The sequence below is a fragment of the Pleuronectes platessa genome, chromosome 4 (genome assembly GCF_947347685.1).
Source record: "Pleuronectes platessa chromosome 4, fPlePla1.1, whole genome shotgun sequence".
NCBI classification, from domain to species: domain Eukaryota; kingdom Metazoa; phylum Chordata; class Actinopteri; order Pleuronectiformes; family Pleuronectidae; genus Pleuronectes; species Pleuronectes platessa.
In genome coordinates this window covers 27500685-27518183 of record NC_070629.1, presented here as the reverse complement: position 1 = coordinate 27518183, position 17499 = coordinate 27500685, and the positions used below count along the sequence as shown (strand labels likewise).

The 17499-nt window shown below is 42.3% G+C and overlaps 3 protein-coding genes and 1 non-coding gene across 5 annotated transcripts in view; 3 read left to right on the top strand and 1 right to left on the bottom strand.

Moving 5' to 3' along the window:
- Positions 1 to 893: 893 nt before the first annotated feature.
- wsb2 (WD repeat and SOCS box containing 2) lies at positions 894 to 8431 on the top strand. Of its 2 annotated transcripts, XM_053420976.1 has the most exons (9): positions 1086 to 1264; positions 1483 to 1651; positions 2521 to 2726; positions 2812 to 2943; positions 5050 to 5150; positions 6241 to 6437; positions 6563 to 6652; positions 6744 to 6860; positions 7820 to 8431. In XM_053420976.1, the coding sequence occupies exons 1-9, from the start codon at positions 1225 to 1227 to the stop codon at positions 8037 to 8039; spliced, it is 1272 nt and encodes a 423-aa protein (XP_053276951.1). In that variant the 5' UTR covers positions 1086 to 1224; the 3' UTR covers positions 8040 to 8431. The 2 variants fall into 2 exon arrangements, with proteins under 2 accessions (XP_053276950.1, XP_053276951.1); XM_053420975.1 differs by lacking the exon at positions 1483 to 1651 and having other exon boundaries at positions 894 to 1264.
- Positions 4078 to 4150, top strand: trnar-acg (transfer RNA arginine (anticodon ACG)). The gene has a single exon. It is a non-coding gene; the product is annotated as a tRNA-Arg (tRNA).
- On the bottom strand, positions 8394 to 12482 carry rfc5 (replication factor C (activator 1) 5). The gene is made up of 11 exons (XM_053420982.1): positions 12316 to 12482; positions 11665 to 11729; positions 11167 to 11303; positions 11010 to 11089; positions 10847 to 10920; positions 10401 to 10560; positions 10026 to 10107; positions 9799 to 9928; positions 9431 to 9508; positions 9190 to 9244; positions 8394 to 9102 (listed from the first exon to the last, which is right to left on the bottom strand). Exons 1-11 carry the CDS (start codon positions 12360 to 12362, stop codon positions 9003 to 9005), a joined length of 1008 nt encoding a protein of 335 aa, XP_053276957.1. The 5' UTR covers positions 12363 to 12482; the 3' UTR covers positions 8394 to 9002.
- Positions 12483 to 14676: 2194 nt separating this feature from the next.
- ksr2 (kinase suppressor of ras 2) overlaps positions 14677 to 17499 on the top strand; it is a 79983-nt gene continuing 77160 nt past the window's right edge. Inside the window, exon 1 of the mRNA XM_053421289.1 lies at positions 14677 to 14850. Within this exon, the coding sequence (XP_053277264.1) occupies positions 14677 to 14850 (174 nt within the window). The remainder of the gene's footprint in view (positions 14851 to 17499) is intronic.

Genomic DNA, 17499 nt, shown 5'->3' with positions numbered 1-17499 from the left:
GTTTAAGACTAGAAACCTTTATTTGTCTAAAGGTTGAAGATCGATTTTCAAATCAATCACAATAACATAACTTCCGTCTTATTCATAGATGCATGTACAGCTCCTCTCTGTATCACACACATAATGTGTAACTCTGACTTTCCATGTGTGGACCACATCTCTCCACTGGGCTCGTCTCCAAGAATGTGGCTGAGGCAGTTTGTCCCTTATCTTGTGTAACATGAGAAATCGAGAGAATCAAGAGTATTTCAGCTTCTTCAAATGATGCCACTCTACAAGTTAAATAAAACATTACCATGGATTTCTTTACTAATTGTTTTATTTTTACTTTACTTCACCGTCATTTACTTAATCAAGTAAATTGTAATTTTATTTAAAAGTGGTTTCTTAAGGCGACTGTTTTGGCCTCTTGTAGGTTTTGGTTGTTTTTTAACAAGCACTGCCTTTTGTTAATGGTTCGAGAAATTCTGTTAAATAGTTAATCTCAGCCTGAGAACATGTCTGACGTTAGCTTCGGTCGACAGAACTCTTAAGACATAATGTCATAAATAATATAAATTATTAATTTAACACCTTGTTCTCACAGGTTCACACATTTTAAACCTTTTTTCTATCCGTCTTTTAAGTCAGAAAGTTGAAATAGAATGTGATAAATAAAGGAAACATACATATTTAAGACATTTTCCCTCTGATTCACATATTTTTACACTTAATATTGTTTTTTATAGCCAGAAAGTTGAGATTTGTTGTTGTAAGGAATTAAAAAATATAGATTTAAGACACTCTCACCCTGTTATTCACATTTTTTGACACTTTATCTCAGGATCTCTGCCATAATAAAGATAATTAAATATAAAAAGTCATTTTTCTGATGAATGAGGACCAGTGTTGTTTATCAGAGGAACCAGATGGATTCCTATAATAAAATAGAGGGGGTGTGTGGGGGGGGGAGTGGTCTGGGATCAGTGCAGTTACGTAATGACACCGGAACGGGATCACGTTGTGAAACAGTCCAATGGTGGAAAGTGACGGAGGCGTCAGGGAACCCAGCGGAACATCGAGCGCTCAGACACCGCGGACATCCCGGACCGCTCCGCCCGCACACAAGCACCGTGCCCGGGCTTCGTTTGCATGGACGCCGGGGCTCCAACGTACCCGGAGGACGGATTCAAGAAGCGGGCGACACCGCGGAGAATGTGAGGAAAGGGAATAAAACACACAACGATGTGCTCCACGGAAAACAACGCGGAGCCGCTCGGGACATGTAAGTGGATTAATGAATAATGGTTGTTGTCATCGCGTCCCTCCGTAGCCGGGCAGCGGGTCGCAGGGGGAGCGTTCACCCGCCGGAGGGGCGCTGCTGTCCCCGGGGGTGGGGAGCGGGATCACACGGGGATGGTGGAGGTCAGTGTCGGGGAGGGATGGACCTGTCAGCCGGGTTCACTTCACTCTGCTTCCCCCCTTGTCCTCCCTCCTGTGCAGCCTCGGACCCGGCTCTCCTCCTGGAGCTCAAGACCCGGCGGCCCCCGTCCCTGCTTGGCCGCGCCGGGTGCGAGACCTGGAGCGTGGACTTCTCCCCGGACGGAGCCTGGTTCGCCTGGTCCATGGGTCACGGCATCGTGTGGGTGGTCGCCTGGCCCCTCGACTCCGAGTAGGTTTACCCGGCGGTACTTAAATCCACACGGTGCGTTCAGGTGTCCGTGAGCCTGATAAGCTGGAGGAGATAATCAGGGCTGCGCACAACAACAAGTTTTTAATCATTAATGAATCTGCCTGTTCTTCATCATGTGTATGAAATGATGCAACAAGGAAAATGCAATGATAGTAAACGTATTGATGAGAGTTCAACAGAAAACAAATGGTTGAAAATACAGAATGAAATACATGAATAAATACAAATATGAATCGAGATAAAAGTAAAGTAAATATTGTCGTGTTTAGCTGAGAATAAAATCAAATCTTCCATTTATTGTCTTATTGTTTTCATATGTTTTACTTATTAAGTCGTCCTCTTGTGCCTTTGATGTAAACATCACATGTAGCTGTTCTGTTTAACTTGATTGTGACATTAAAAGAGATTAAGAAATAGTTTTTTAGGAAACTGGAGCAAAATGTCATTGCTCAATAGAAGCTAGAATACAAGAATTCATATAAAAACAGTAACTTGAGTAAAGAAGTAGAAACAAGAGTTTTCTTTCAATTTCTTGACTGAATTTTGACTTTTTTTCAGGGTCTCATTTATCCTCATATATAATTTATCACAATGTGCATTTAAAGCCTGGTTTTCATGGCTCCTGGACATTTCTTAATATGGATTCATTTCTCAGTGTGATCGTCTCCCTGCGTGTTTACATACCAGTGCATGATAATAATGAAGGAGGCAACCGAGGCAACATTCAGTGACTCATATCAAGCCGGTTTTATTCAGATTTTCCTAGTCGTTAAATCTGCGACACATCAAGGCCGGATCATTGAATTATTTATAGCATCTGCGTGTTAAATGTTCCTTTTCTGTCACAGAGACGATCAGGGCGGAGAAACCGACCGAGGAGACAAGAGCTTCAGCTGTGATCACCCGGTGTGGGGCCTCGCCTTCGGGCCCAGGCCCCCGAGATCCGGCACTGCTGCTGCACGGCCGGGGAACACGTCGTCCAAAGGGAACAACAGCCTGCTCCTGGCCACGGGCCTGGAGAACGGGGTCATCAAGATCTGGAATGTCCTAACGGGTGAGGACTGTAGTTCTGCTGGCGGGGACGTGGTCTGTGCTCTGCTCGGGTTGTAAACGACTTCCTCTGATACCTGCTCGTTCAGGAGATGCTGTGTTTGACCTCCACGGCCATGAAGGAGTCGTGAGGGACCTGGTCTTCCCTCAGAACGGGACGCTCACGCTGGTGTCGTCCTCCCGGGACAAAACCTTGAGGATTTGGGACCTGGCTAAGAAAGGTAGGTGCTGTTTGTGTTTAGTAGCAAGCGATGACAAGTCCAGACACAACGCTTCTCCAGAGACAAAGTCCCAGAGAGACTCGTGTCTTTTTTCCAGAGCAAGGCTTTGATAACATAATTTCCAGTGGCGTTCACAAACAATCCGAGCTGATAGGACTCCACTGTTTCACAATGCAAACACAACTCCTTCTGATGTAGTTAAAGGGAATAGCTGCTGTTTACATTTCAGGCGGATTCTGTTCTGTTTGTTTTACATCCTGAGATATCGTCTGTTTGTAATGGTGCATATTTTGTTTGATCTTCATTTTATCTAAGAGACTAAATTAACTACTTATTCTTTCCATTCCTGTTTCGACCGCTTCCCTAAACTTATCATTGTGTTATATTGATTTCAACTGTTTCTTTAAAATACAACAAACAGCTCAAAAGCTTTGTAACGTCCCACTTGTGCACATTTATCACTTTTTTTAAACCTTTTTTGTCCTTAAGATGTTGTGAAAAAATGCTTATTGTTCGAGTGATTTTCACAAACAATTAAAGACTCCATTGTTTCCCAATGCAAACACACTTTTCCTCATGTGGTCAATGTTGTTTACATTCCAGGCAGATTCTGTTTATCTAATTTACATCCTGAGATATCATCTGTTTTTATACCGGGTGTTGTTTTCATGTTGACTTTGTTCATTTGCACGTTTGAGCTCATTGACTTCATTCTTTCCATTCCTGAGTCGAGCATTTCCTCAAACTTATCGTGTGTCTATATTTAATTCCGCTCTCTGCTGCAGCCAGTGTTTCAATAAGGTCCAATAATATGCAGGAAAACTTCCAAACTTCACTTTTTAGCAACATTTTAATTGTTTTGTTGTTTTTGTATTGAGAAACACTCCTTGGTGGTGAGTTCAAAGACATTCGTAAAAAATCGGCCATTCGAAAGACGTGAGTTTCAGCTTCTCCAAAGAAATCGGATGATTTAAGATTAGATCGATCTTTATTTTCTTAAAGTCATCGTCACTATGTATAAATTAAATAAGCGACACCTTGTACATGTTTAGTTTTTATAGCGACAGTTAATAAAACGTGTTGTTATCGCCGCGCGCTTTAAAAAATGTCTGGTCACGGTAGTGCCTCGTCCTCGGGCCAGTGGCGCAATGGACAACGCGTCTGACTACGGATCAGAAGATTCTAGGTTCGACTCCTGGCTGGCTCGATCCTTTTTGTCTTTGTTCGGATTTTTTTTTTTCCTTATTTGTTACTTAGAAAATGATGTAGAAAATGATGATATTTGTATTTTTCCTGTCGGCTTCTGCTTTGATCTTTTTCTTTTTCTCTTTTGATCTTCACTTTTTTTTCAAAAAAGATCAAAGAGGCTTCTTTCTGCTGCTTAACCACCAGATTTAAGTCACTGACACTCACTGAAGTTCCATCAAATAAAAATAAATAAATAATATCTGACATTTGGGGTAAAAATTATCATAATTTAACAAGAATTGAGAGAATTTTATTTCTTAAACAAGCAGTTTTTCAGTCCTTCAGGATGAAAAACCTACAACATCAACACTTCACAAAACAATTCCTCCATTTCTATCAGGAGTGTTTGATTAACCTCGTTATCTAAACACATAAGTGTTTACAACTAAGTAAAGATTCATTTAATGACTAACACTGACATTTATGATAACAAGACCCGAAATATATGTTCAAGACATGAATCAAACCTCAGGAAATAAACGTGTCTGTTCATCCAGATCAGATCATGTACCTTAGTTTGAAGTATCACTGAATTAATAATTAGTAAATGTATAATAATAATTATAAAATTGATTATTTATATATATATAACTAAATTCCTCACATAATAAAACAATAAACGTAAATAAAATGGGAATAGACACAGACTGTATTGATATCTGCTCTGGTCTGTTTTTTACGAGCAAACAGGAGAGTTTGTAAATCGTGTTTCTCTCTGTGTGTTCATCACCTCGTCCGTGTTCTAATCACCACTCAGTGCAGCCGGAGTAAAAACCCTCTGTTTGAACAAAGAGGCGAGAGCAAACAAATGTTCCCGTTGAAGTGTTTAAACATTGATGAATGTGCCGTGTGTTGCAGGTAAGAAGGTGCAGGTGCTGTCGGGCCACAAGGACTGGATCAGCTGCTGCTGCGTGTCCCCGGACTGCAGCATGATCGCCTCCGTCGGCAGGTTCGACCGAGTGAGTGACAGAGAAGTTATGAAAACATGCACAGTAAAGAGACACACGTGCATCAGAAGCAACGATAAGACACATGATTTAAATATATACAGTTATATTTCATACTATATTATTCTTCAATCCTCATTTCCCCGTTTTAATCTTTATTCTGTGTCGATTTCAGATTTCAGAAATATTTTTACTTTCAGTTTTTTGTGTCAACATTTTTAATTGAATCACATTTTCCATTTTAAAAGCTTGTCTAAAAGGATAAAACATAATCAAAATTTCAATCCTGCATCCAGTGCCTGTGTAGTTTGATCCTTTGGTTTGAGGTGGAGTCTTTGAGTAATAGATTACATTGTTATTAGTTAGTTGGCTTTGTGCAGGCAGCTCAGCACTTTGGGATTGTTCAGACAGAAAGATTCTTTGTTAATTATCTTGTTTAAAACTTAAAAAATTGATTTTGTGCCGTACGCTTGTGTTTAATATGTGAACTAAAGGCAGAGTGTGTTGTTTTTGATCCCTTCCTCTCTTTTCCTCTCATCTGTTACTTGTGTGAATCCTCACAGTGAATTTCAGCTTCTGATCACGAGTCTGTTTCATGTGATCATGAGAGGAAACGTTTCCTTTGATAGTGAATAATTGTGGAAGATTTTATCGGCTCTAACATTTAGTTATGTGTTGTGTTTTGTATCAAGCTCTGATGTAACTGAACGTCCTGACCGAGTTACATGAAGCTTTTCAGACATTTGATTTGTGATATGAATCTCTCGCTCCATGATGCAGCGATCTGCTTCTCTTCATCCTCGTCCCGTGTTGAGTTTCTGTGAGACGAACAGAAACATGAGACGCTTCAGTTTCATTCTGAGACATTTAAAGCAGCAGGAAGCTTCTCCAGACCAGAAAGAGAAGCAGACGACGTTTCACTGAGCAGAGCCAGACTTTAAGATCCCAATCACTTTAAACTGTGTGGCTGTGTGGCTGTAAATCCTTAAATCAAATCAATAGATTGTTTATCAATGCAGCTGGTCACTGTTTGAAGGCCAGGATGAGAAAATAATGATCCTCACAGCAAAGTAACCTCTGCCCCCCCCCCCCCCCCCATCAGATGGTGTGTCTGTGGAGTTTACGCTCGTACACGTTCATCAGGAACCTGACCGGCGGGAACAGGAAGACCTTGTACCTCCTGTCTTCCTGTGACTTCTCTCCTGATGGGGCGCTGCTCGCCACCGCGGCCTTCAGCGGCTCCAGCTGGTGGATCGACCTGTGGGACCCGTACACCGCAGAGAAACTGGCCACTCTGGTGTGAGTCTACACTCCAGTCTCCTCTTCTCCCAACAGTTCACGTTCGAGACATGAACATGAAGGTTCTCTTGAGCACAAGGTCTTTATTGTCATCGTCCCTAAAGAAACTTTTCTCTCCTCCACAGTGACTACTTTGACGATTACGGGCAGAACCAGATCTCAGCGATACAATTCTCTCCCAACGGTTTGCACTTGTCCATCGTGACCGACTGCAGGTGAGCAGGTGGATCACAGCGTCGTGTGAACGTCAACGCACTTTGCAGGAACTGATTCCAGACACGTGTGTGTGTGTGTGTGTGTTTGCAGAGCTCTTCTGATCTGGGAGCCGGGAAACAAAGGGATGGTGATGCAGACCAAAGCCGACAGAGACTCCAACGGACTCTGCTGCGACTACCATCCACAAGGGGGCGTGGTCGCCACAGGGTAAATAAATCAACCTCATAAACATCAAGACAGTTGTCGGGTTCAGTCTGAATTTCAGCAGTAGATGGAAAACAATCACAATTTCTCCTGTGGCAGATTCCACTTCTGTGTCATCACCCCAATTTATAAACAAACTTCTTTCCAATCCTTCAACTTCATCACATTCCGTCTTTTATAAGTGTGTCTGTGGTGGGAACACATTTTTCACATGAATTAATTTCATCTGTGGCAGCAGGAACTTTAGAAACTCCTGCTGCTTAAACTGAGCAAACCAAACACTTTAAAAAACGATTATTCCTGAAAGACTCAACATAGACAAACTTAAAAACAGCTGCTTGCCTAATAACATTAATAGGGAATGTGTTACCCACAATGCAAAACAACTAAATGCTGCTGCTACTCGTAATTTAAAATAGAATGAAAAACAGCGTAAGTGTTTATAAGAACAATCCTTTAAACCTAATGGTACCTGGTCCTGGTACTGTGTGGTGGTTACTAGGCCTCAAATTCTCTAGATCCTGATTTTTTTACTTTGATCTGAACACTTTCATAAATAACAATCCTTTAAACACGTCTGAGTTTTTCATCAAGATATAGAATTACTCTGTGAGACATCAAGGTAAATGTTGAAAACTTCCTATCTTGTAATTTGAAAATAATCCTGGATCTTCCCCTGATACCAAAACGTAAATGGTTTGTTCCCTGACTGATCCCAGATCCTTCCACACAGTTTTGTGGAAACACGTTCAGTTGTTTTTGTGTAATCTTTTATTATAAACAAACATAAACTCCTTCAAATGTTGCTTTCACAACTTTGACCAAAATAACAACTCGTGTTCCACATCTCACGTGCAAACAATTCAATTTTGAACCTGCACATTTTCATAGTGAACTTAATCAACATCGTTCTCGAGCTGGTTCTCATGTTTCCCCCCCCCCCCCCCCTCCCCCTCCGGCAGAACCAGAGACGGCCACGTGAGGTTCTGGAAGGCGCCCAGGACGGTGCCCAGCCTGTGCCACCTGTGCCGATCCATCCTGCGCCATTCGGTGTCCACGCACCAGCTGGAGCCGCTGCCCCTCCCCAAGAGGATCCTGCAGTACCTCACGTACAGGAACATCCCCGAGCGCCTCAGGACCCGGAGCTCCTCCGAGGAAGAGGAGGAGGAGTGGAGAGGCTGAACACGAACATTAAAAAATAACCAAACAATGCAACTAAGTGATTCTTATCCACTGACCACTACTAAAATGCCTTTGTTTGCAGATTGATTAAACGATGCTTCCACAGCTCGGAGCAGGAAGCAGCTCTTAACGTCAACATGTACTGCACTAAGGATTTAATTTATTGCACTACTACTGTAAAACGATGTATTAACTCAATTTTCATATGCTTATATATGACTTGAATATCACACTTTTATACTGTTAATTTATTGTGTACATATCTAATTCCTGTGTTTATCATAAGGGAACAACACACGACCTGCGACTGTACCTGCACATGTTTGTTGTTAATGTAAAAAATAGAAACCGGAATATATAGGAAATAATTTTATTAAACAGACTTAAACATTTACGTGTCTCAGAGCTTTTATTTTTACAGACAGACGGGGAATTTATCAGACACTGATAATGAAGAGTCCATATTTTAACTAAGTGCCCACAGAAGAGAGGGAAGTGCCTCGGGACTGTTTTCCATTTCCTCTTGCATGGGAGTGACTCAGATGGAGAAGTGCTGAGCAGTGGACACGTGAAGACATCTGGTTCCTTCCAAAAACAAACAAAGTGGTGGTTTCACACCAGTTTGACCAGAGGTGGCAGATTGAAGAGCTGAGAAAAGGTTGCTCTCTTCTTTCCAACCAATCGAGAGGACGCTGTACATCCTTCCAGAAAGCAACTTGCAGGAAATTGTTCAAACTGTTTAAAAGGTTTTAGTAACATTGAAAAAGAAGAGGATAGAAAAGAAGGAAACAAGAGACCAACATCTCTTTTGAAAGTTTCTCTATCTCCGAGTTCTAGATGAAGGCAGTGTGGTCCAGTTGCTCTTCACTGTGGTACAAACAGGAGTAGCTGTGGCCACTCATGAATCATTATTTCCTCCTCTTCAAGTGACTCTGGTTTACGTTGAGGAGACGGTTCCTGGATCTAAGAGGCTTCGCTGACCACCAGGTCTCTCACCGCCTGGAAAGCTGCCACCATGGAGCTCAGCTGGATCTTCTCATCGGTTCCCGAGGCGAGTCTGTGTCTGAGGAGACGACAACAGGGTCAGAAACAGGGAGAATCTGACCTGGTGGCTTTCAGTCCAGTTCATGTTCGTTTACATCTCACTTACTCTATGTCGGCCAACTTGATGAGCAGACCGATCCGGATGTGGGGAGGAAAGTCCACTTAAAATGAGAAATAAAGAAAAAATGAATAAACTTGTACAACAGCGTTTATGTGTTTGCATTTAAGGGATTCTTTAAATAATATAAAAACACATAATTTTCATATTTTAAGCCTAAAATCTTCATTTCCATTTGATTAATGATTGAATTTTTGTGTGAAGACGAGTCTGTTAGCAGGAGCCTCACCTCTGTGGACGAGCAGGTGAACCTCAGTGAGGATGTCCTGCAGAGCCAAACCCTTCAAAGTCTTCAGCTGCAGGATTTCTGAGAGGACGACGTTAAGGACTTTCAAGAGGATCTGGTTAATTCAGTTTAATTCTAAATTTCTTTCTTCACTTTTCTTCCATTTGAGTGTCAAACAGATTTAGTAGCGTCAACTCTATGACGCTGTCAGTGAGTTTAATCGGTTGCCAGAAAGAAACTCACTGAATAAACAGCTTCTTTAGGATGTTTGGTCTTTTCTGAATTGTACAGAATAAGATAAAAACCCTGGGTTGCATGTCACAGATTGATTATTGTTCTGCTGAGTGCATGAGCCTGGAAGACAAGGATACGTTTGTACGATGTGGTGAAGTCCTTGTTGAGGGACCAGTCGAGGATGTTGGCGATGTCTGAGCGGAGGGGGTGACCTGTGCAGGTGTACACTGTGTCCTCTGTGACCTTCCCATATGCCATACTGGTGCTCTGGAACCACAGAGTCACACTGGTTAACCCCCCCCAACACTGATGTCTTCAACCGACATGGAACGTTTTGTTAAGCAGAAGGATCGTGATGTCGTACCTGCAGGATGTTCAGAGATCTCCTCATGTCACCGGATGATAAAGTCACGATGGCTTTCATTCCATCTGGAGTGACGTCAATACTGACACAAAGAAGAAGCAATCTTTGTGTTAGCATTGAATAAGTACTGTAATGTTTATATTTGTAGATATTTGAAACACAATTGTTTGATATTTGGCAATATTTAAACATATATATATGCACTGTAATATATCGCTAATTGTGAAATCTTTGTATAAATGCCATAAACAAATAATGTCACTCTTCTATTACTGATCTACATCCTCTAAATTCAGACCCCTCTGTGTGACAAACTAGTTTGCAGACAGTCAAAAGAAAAACATGTTTCTACTACACAACCTACACAACACACACCTCTCCTGCTGGACCACATACTCCAGTCGGGGAACCATCTGATCTGGGGACAGCGGGCCGAAGCGAAACCTGGTGCAGCGAGACTGGAGAGCCGGGATGATTTTGGACAGGTAGTTGCAGATGAGACAGAAGCGAGTGTTTTCTGTGAACTTCTCAATCACTGAGAGAGAGAGAGAGAGAGAGAGAGAGAGAGAGAGAGAGAGAGAGAGAGAGAGGAGAAAGCACAAGTCAGAAAGAAGCTAAAGCTGCAAACTGGCCATGAACAGAGTCTTTGTTCAAGAGTTAAAGTTCCAGTTCGAACTAAATCCACAGATCTTCACATAGGGATTTTATAAATGAATATCAGGGTGGAACCAGTCTGTAATTCACCAGCAGCCAAATTGTCCGGCTGCTCATTGAGCCGTGCGGCTCACAGTGGGCGACGCTCGGCCGAACAGATGGCTCACCTCGTCGCAATGCATTCTGGGCATCCTGGGTCATGGCATCGGCCTCGTCCAGTATCACCAACTTGAAGCCCTTCCTGGGGGACAAGGGGGACGGACACAACGGCAGTTTGAATACCTCCTCTTGTGGGTGTGGGTTGCAGATAGAGAGAAACTCCAGTCTTACTTGAAGATGGTGCGCGTGCTGGCGAAGCTCAGGACGGGTCCTCGTACGACATCAATACCTCGGTCATCAGATGCGTTTAACTACAAAACAAATCAGAGATAAACATCAAATCGGGGAGAAGCCGTCACACCAGAGTGAATAAAAACCACTAACTTACCTCCAACACCATGGAGTTGAACTCTTTGTCCTTGTACAGCTGCCGGGCACAGGCCAGGATGGTGGAGGTCTTCCCGGTTCCAGGAGGACCGTAGAACAGGAGGTGGGGGAGCTTCTCCTCGCTGATAAACCTCTGGACTGTGGAGAGGAAACAGGGGTTTGAAAAGAATAACAGTACAACAGTAGAAGACATGGTTCGTTTAAATCATATTACTGATTAAAAACATGAGGAAAAGTAGGAAATCTGAGGCCTTAGTTATTATTTTATAATGTCACTTACAATTACACTTATTTACACAAAGACATGAGTCAATGACAGACAGAAGTTATTCATATTAAAGCATATGTATATAACTTCTGGATTTAAGTACAATTTGGGTTCTTTACAGATTAAATGTGACAAAACTAAAACAAATATAAGTTAGATGTTGACTCATAAACCATGTTATTCTTCACTTAATGAGGTTAACATATTTAATGAGGTGGCCCACACACTTACTGGTGCTCAGAATATCTTTGTGTGAGATCAGATCATCGAGTTTCTGAGGTCTGTACTTCTCGACCCTGGAAGCAGAAACACATTGTTAATACACATATATTATAAATACTTGCTATTGCTAAATGACATTTGCAGTATTTTTTACGAGCTCAGTACTTTATACTGGTTTAAATCAAACGGATTAGCAACGTTAATCTCTGACTAGTATCACGTCAGACCAGACCTCGTTTAAATTGCTCCACTTTATAACATCGTAATGATGTGTTTGGGTAAATATGAGATAAACGTAAGTAACACTCACGACTTCACGTTGTGTTGGTGTCATTCCACAATTCGGCACACACGTGTTTGCACAACACACAAATACAATCAACTAAAATGTACAAGTTTAAAACTCACAGCAGGTGCAGCAGCACAGCAATGCTAGCTGCACCTATTATCCTTCACACCGCTTCACACTGGCCGCAGATCAGTTTTATTCATCCACACAAACACGAGGAGAATCTGACGTCTCCCGTTAAAAGCTTGAAAATAGTTCTGTTTACTTCTCAGGACACAGATCGACACGCTGCTTCCTGCTAACTCATCCAAACACACAGGCTACTGGTTAGCTAGCTAATGCTAACCGGCTGTAAACAGCTGTGCACTCACCAGGGCAGGTTCCTGGACCGTTCCGGTGCTTTACTGGTTTCAGCCATGGGTCCAGTTCTCTGTGAAATTCAGATCCACGTGAGTTTGATTCGTGCTTTTACTCTTTCGGACTCTTGTTTCCGCTCCTGTGTTTCGCGCGCTGCACAACAAACTGTGCGTCCCGCGTCACGCCGTATAGCCAATGGGATCGCTCCGTCTGCTGCGATGGGCGGGGACTGTGGTTAAAGACGTAAAATGTCCAAAATGAAAACTTTAAATATTTTATTTGTTTATTTTCACTGTGTAAAAACATTCCTGGGGCCAGTGCTGAAACAATCCTAATTTATATAAAATTATTTATGTTAATTATAATAACAGCAACAATAATAATGGTACACTTTTAATTTGTTTAGCCCCTTTCATACAATAAATGCAGCTGAAAGTGCTTTACATACAATATATATTACAGATAAAAATCATGTTAATAATAAAAAAAGGTTTATAAGATATATAAACATGTTCAAATGTAATTCATACAAAAGAAAATATATAAACGATTCAACTAAGGATCTGTCTTTTGGGTTTCGACCATAGACTGTATATATAGATTATATATATAGATATAGGTTTCGACCTGATGTTTGCAGCTTTCAGAGTCAAACACTGATGTGTCCAGGTCAGTTCCTTCACACCAGCCAGTCATATTTAACAATTTAGACTCATGCAATACTTTTAGTGTGCGTTATCATGATGATAAGATAATTTAATCACTGTCACGATCACTTGGAGCCTGAGGTCTTGTCTTGGCACATCCAAATCCCCTCCTTTATAAAAAGGGATTCAGATAATGGACTATTTGCTTTGACCTGTTGTGTAACCATTCAACAACTGTGTCCAGTGTCTGATTCTTGTATATATTACACAAACTTATGTGAACAATCATATATGTACATGTTGTGTCAAGGGTGCAGTGTAGCCTACATGCATATATTTTGTATTTTGACCCGAAACCAATAGTTTACAAGTGCAGTTCCCATCCTCTTCAACGTGTGACCCCTTCAAAGTAAAGCAGCATCCTGATGGTTCAGCTCAGGTAAGAGATGTGAGTAGTGAACAGTTCAACCAAAGACTTTGGATTTCTCCTCTGCAGCGCCTTTAATTATAGCAAAATATCTGTATTGCATAAGAAAAAACACAATTCTAATAATAAAAACATAATTTTGTGTATCTGAAACATACACTTTTCTGTCTTACCTCTTTAATCCTCTTGTGATTGTTGAGATTTATCTCCAGGGCACCTTCAAAGGATCCTGACCCCGGCAATCCAGTAATTCTATATCACATACCAATCACATATTGGATTTATTTAACTTTCACTTTTTTTAATCATGCCATTCTCCATTTTTTATTGTAATTTGAAAAAGTAACCTTTATTTTATTTGAGCCGTGAGATTGAGACCAAGATTTTGCAGAGCACAGAAAAATTAGTTCATGCAGATAAGTTCAAAATGTTATGAGAAATTATTTGTCAACTAAGTTAAAAAGATGAAATCAGTGCGTGGATCTGCAGGTGTCATGTGTGTGTGTGTGTGTGTGTGTGTGTGTGTCCGTGCACATGTGTCAGTGTGCACATACAGCTGCATGTGCATTATAACAATCATCCACACGTCTACCACCATCCCTCCTGAGCCAGTGAGCGAGATGAGCGTGGACCTGGTGCAGGCCTGCAGACTGGAGGATCCCACCGCCCTAATCTCGCGAGATCTCCTCCTCTCGGCTGCCTGCGATGCTGTTGCTGTGGGTTTGATTGACAGGAAACATGTCGGTGTGGTGGGAGCGAACCGGGATGCTGCTGCTGCCACGGGAGACAGGGACCTGCATCCAGTCCTCTCATCAGCACCAGTGAAACCCACCGGGCTCTTCACGTCCGCTGATGATGCGCTGATCAGCTTTTTTCTATTTTTATTTTTTAATTATTATTATTATTATTATTACCGCCATCCTTGTTTCTAACGTCCATTCGCAGGGGGAACCCGATGGATGCTCTGGCGAACCCGCTCCGCATCTTCCCCACCTTGCGCTCGGTGTAGGAGGCAGAGGCACCTGGATGAAACAGCAGGAACTACGAGGACTGTTGTTGCAATGGAGTCGAGTCTCTCACGGCTCAAAGCTCGTCTGTAAACCCACAACATCTCGTTTCATGGCGTTCTGCAGGTCGCTCTGCTCCGTGGGCTCCTCCACGTCTCTCTCCTGAATTCCCGTTCTGTTCTCTTATTTCTATATTTGATATTTTTCTTTCTGTTCCGTTATTATTTGAAGTGCAGAAGGAGGTAAAAAAAAAAAGTGTGGGGGGGATATAACGACCACTGCTCGACCCAAACTATGAACGAGGAGATGACAAAAAGCGAGGAGCAGCATCTGAGTTTGCAGAAAGCCTTGCAGCAGTGCGAGTTGGTGCAGAACATGATAGACATAAGCATTTCCAGTTTGGAGGGTTTACGGACCAAATGTGCCACATCCAACGACTTGACACAGAAGGAGATACGCACGCTGGAGGTAAGCACGGGTGGTGATGGCTGAATCTGTGCATCTTCAATGTGAATCGATACAGGGGCTGTCACCGTCTCTTATTTATTTCTAGGCCACTGTGCATGTTTTTTTTCTCTTCCCCCTCCTGTGCCTTGCTCGTCTTTTTCTGCGTAAATACGCACAGATTGACGCCGGTGCAAATCTATCTGCTCAGTGCAGTGCAATAAATCAGGAGGAGGCTGCATCCACGGGGCTGCAGTGGGGCTGGTGTAGACTTGCGCATTCTGCAGCAGGCGGCGAGAGAAGGTGGCTCTTCTCCATCAGAATAATATGTGAGGCCTGTAGGCTGCTGCTGCTGCTGCTGCTGCTGCTGCTGCCACCGCTGCTGCTGCTGCTGCTGCTGCCCGTGTTTACAATCCACCAGCAGCCTGCGCAACCGTCCGAGCGGCGCATCCAGGCCGCGCCGCCGTTACGCAAGGGCGAGCAGATTACTGAGATTGGGAACCAAATGTCATTATCCGCGTAATTGGCCGGCGGGTGTCTTCTCTAAAAAAAAATATGTTACGTTACGTAATGTCCATCGCATCCAAGTATGATGTTGTGTTTGACTGTGGCCCCTCCAACCTGCAGCCCCCCCCCCCCTCTCTCTATATGAGGCTGTGAAGGGACTAATACGCTGAATAAAACGCCATAAAGTGCGATAAGGTTTCTGGAAACTCAGCCAGCGAGCACCGGGGACCCAGAGGGCCCGTCCCAGTGTTTCGGTGATGACCCCATGGAGATAAAAACAAACAGCGTTAAGTGCGATAAGGTCGCAATAAACTCACCGCTGAGTGTCTGTGTGCACACTTTGAAGCCCCAGCGGGAATATCACTGTGATATATTACATAGAAACACAGCACAGGGAGAGAAGTCACCCTAATCCCACCACCCCCGACAGGAATATGAGGATACAGAATTATATAAGATATAAACATATAGTAATACACCCGGTGACGTGTCTGAGCGTCTCAGAGGAGGTGTTACACCGACAGGGGACAGGAAGAGGAGACAGCCAATTAACCAATCTGCTGAAATCATGCGAATTTAATGCATTTTAATAAGCTCTGGATCATATGTTGGAAGAATTACAGGGATATTCTTCAGTTTGAGCTTTTTTCGAATGGGCCCCTCAGCTTTTCTTGAAATAAAAATACATTATTTGATTAATAATCAGGATTTGCAGATCTGTACCAAAGCTCCTGTGCTCTGTGGCAGGGGGACTGAGGTTACAGGAGGGCAGGAGGAAGGAGGCTGTTGTAACTTTTATTCTGGCTGCATGAAGGCTGACACCCTGACTTTCCTTTCGGAGAACACAGGAGTGTAAACTGTTAAAAGGAAACGATCACGTCACTTGTGCCACGGTTCCAAAGGGCAGATTTGTATTGATGTGCCACATTCGAAGTTCCAGGAAGTTATCATCCTTTTAAAAGTGATGTAAATATGACAAGTGGTACATGTGCAGCCCTGGTGTTTGCCTATTTGTTTAAGTAGCTTTGCATTGTTTTAAACTATCGTCACTATTATAGAATGATGTTCTGAGCATGAGACGTGATGTGGCACACATTCTTCCAGACTGCAGAGGGCAGTGATGCAAGAGAGAAGATGTTTCCCATCAGAGAGAAGAAGATATGTGTTTCTACCTGTTGAATTGAATGCAGGGAATAGGATGCTTAAGGGATATTGTGGTTGTTGTTGTACATGAACAGTAGAGAAGTAGTGTGTATAAATACTGCAGTACTTTACAAAGTGCAAATACTTGAGTTTCCATTGATTTACAGTTTTTGTTTAATGAATCCATATGTATGAAACTTGAAGGTTTTAAACAACATTTATGACACAGCAAAGCATATCAACCATATCTGGTTAAAATAAGTGTTAGTTCAAGTTTCATTAGGTTCATTTGATATATTTTTAACCACATCTCCTCAAAATAGTGATCAGACTCTAGTCGACACTGGGCTGTTGGTGAATATACTGTAAGTCCGAGTGAGTTGATTTAGATTCAGCTTTTCATTACATCAATGGACTCGTCCCTTTGCTGTTGTTTGGTGCTCGGTTGCACACAACAGCTGGTTTCTCTTAAAAAACAGATGCATGTTGCAGACACAGTTCATTTTATATATCAGTCATGATAAATATAAGAGTATTGATTACTATGATTTCAAATCAGGGTCAAAGTTCAGATCTCTAGTTCCCCCTGTTGTCCAGATGAACAGAGGCTGGGAGAGCTCAACACAATGCTAATTAAGAAAACACATGCAAGCAGAAAAAACACCTGCAAATAGCCCAAAACAACAATGGAAGTTTCCAGGGGACCAAAAAGAGGGATGCACCTAACTGTAGTTCAATGCTTTATGAAGTTATGGAGGTCTGCTACTCGTGTTTCTGTATTTGCTTGTGTTGTAACTTATTTACAGAGCATGTGTCCGTCAAAATTGATAAAGATGTTTTCTTAACTTCGCAGTGTGTTGAGCTCTCTGGGCCACCGTACAGATTTGCCATTTTTCAGAATAGTGAGGTTCCAGGACTAATTAAGGCCCAGCTCATGTTCATTCGGTAGATGGTCACTTTTACTCTTTATAAATGCATAGAAATCTGATTTCTTAATATTATTGAAAACGACCTGAAGCTCTT

Coding starts and splice junctions, on each gene's coding strand:
- wsb2 (XM_053420975.1), top strand. CDS start 909: ATGGATTCCTATAATAAAATAGAGGGGGTGTGTGGGGGGGGGAGTGGT. Junction 1,265..2,520: donor CGCGGAGCCGCTCGGGACAT/GTAAGTGGATTA, acceptor TTTCTGTCACAG/AGACGATCAGGGCGGAGAAA. Junction 5,151..6,240: donor CCGTCGGCAGGTTCGACCGA/GTGAGTGACAGA, acceptor CCCCCCCATCAG/ATGGTGTGTCTGTGGAGTTT.
- rfc5 (XM_053420982.1), bottom strand. CDS start 12,362: ATGGCTGAAACCAGTAAAGCACCGGAACGGTCCAGGAACCTGCCCTG. Junction 10,561..10,846: donor CCAGAATGCATTGCGACGAG/GTGAGCCATCTG, acceptor TCTCTCTCTCAG/TGATTGAGAAGTTCACAGAA. Junction 10,108..10,400: donor TATGTGGTCCAGCAGGAGAG/GTGTGTGTTGTG, acceptor TCTTTGTGTCAG/TATTGACGTCACTCCAGATG.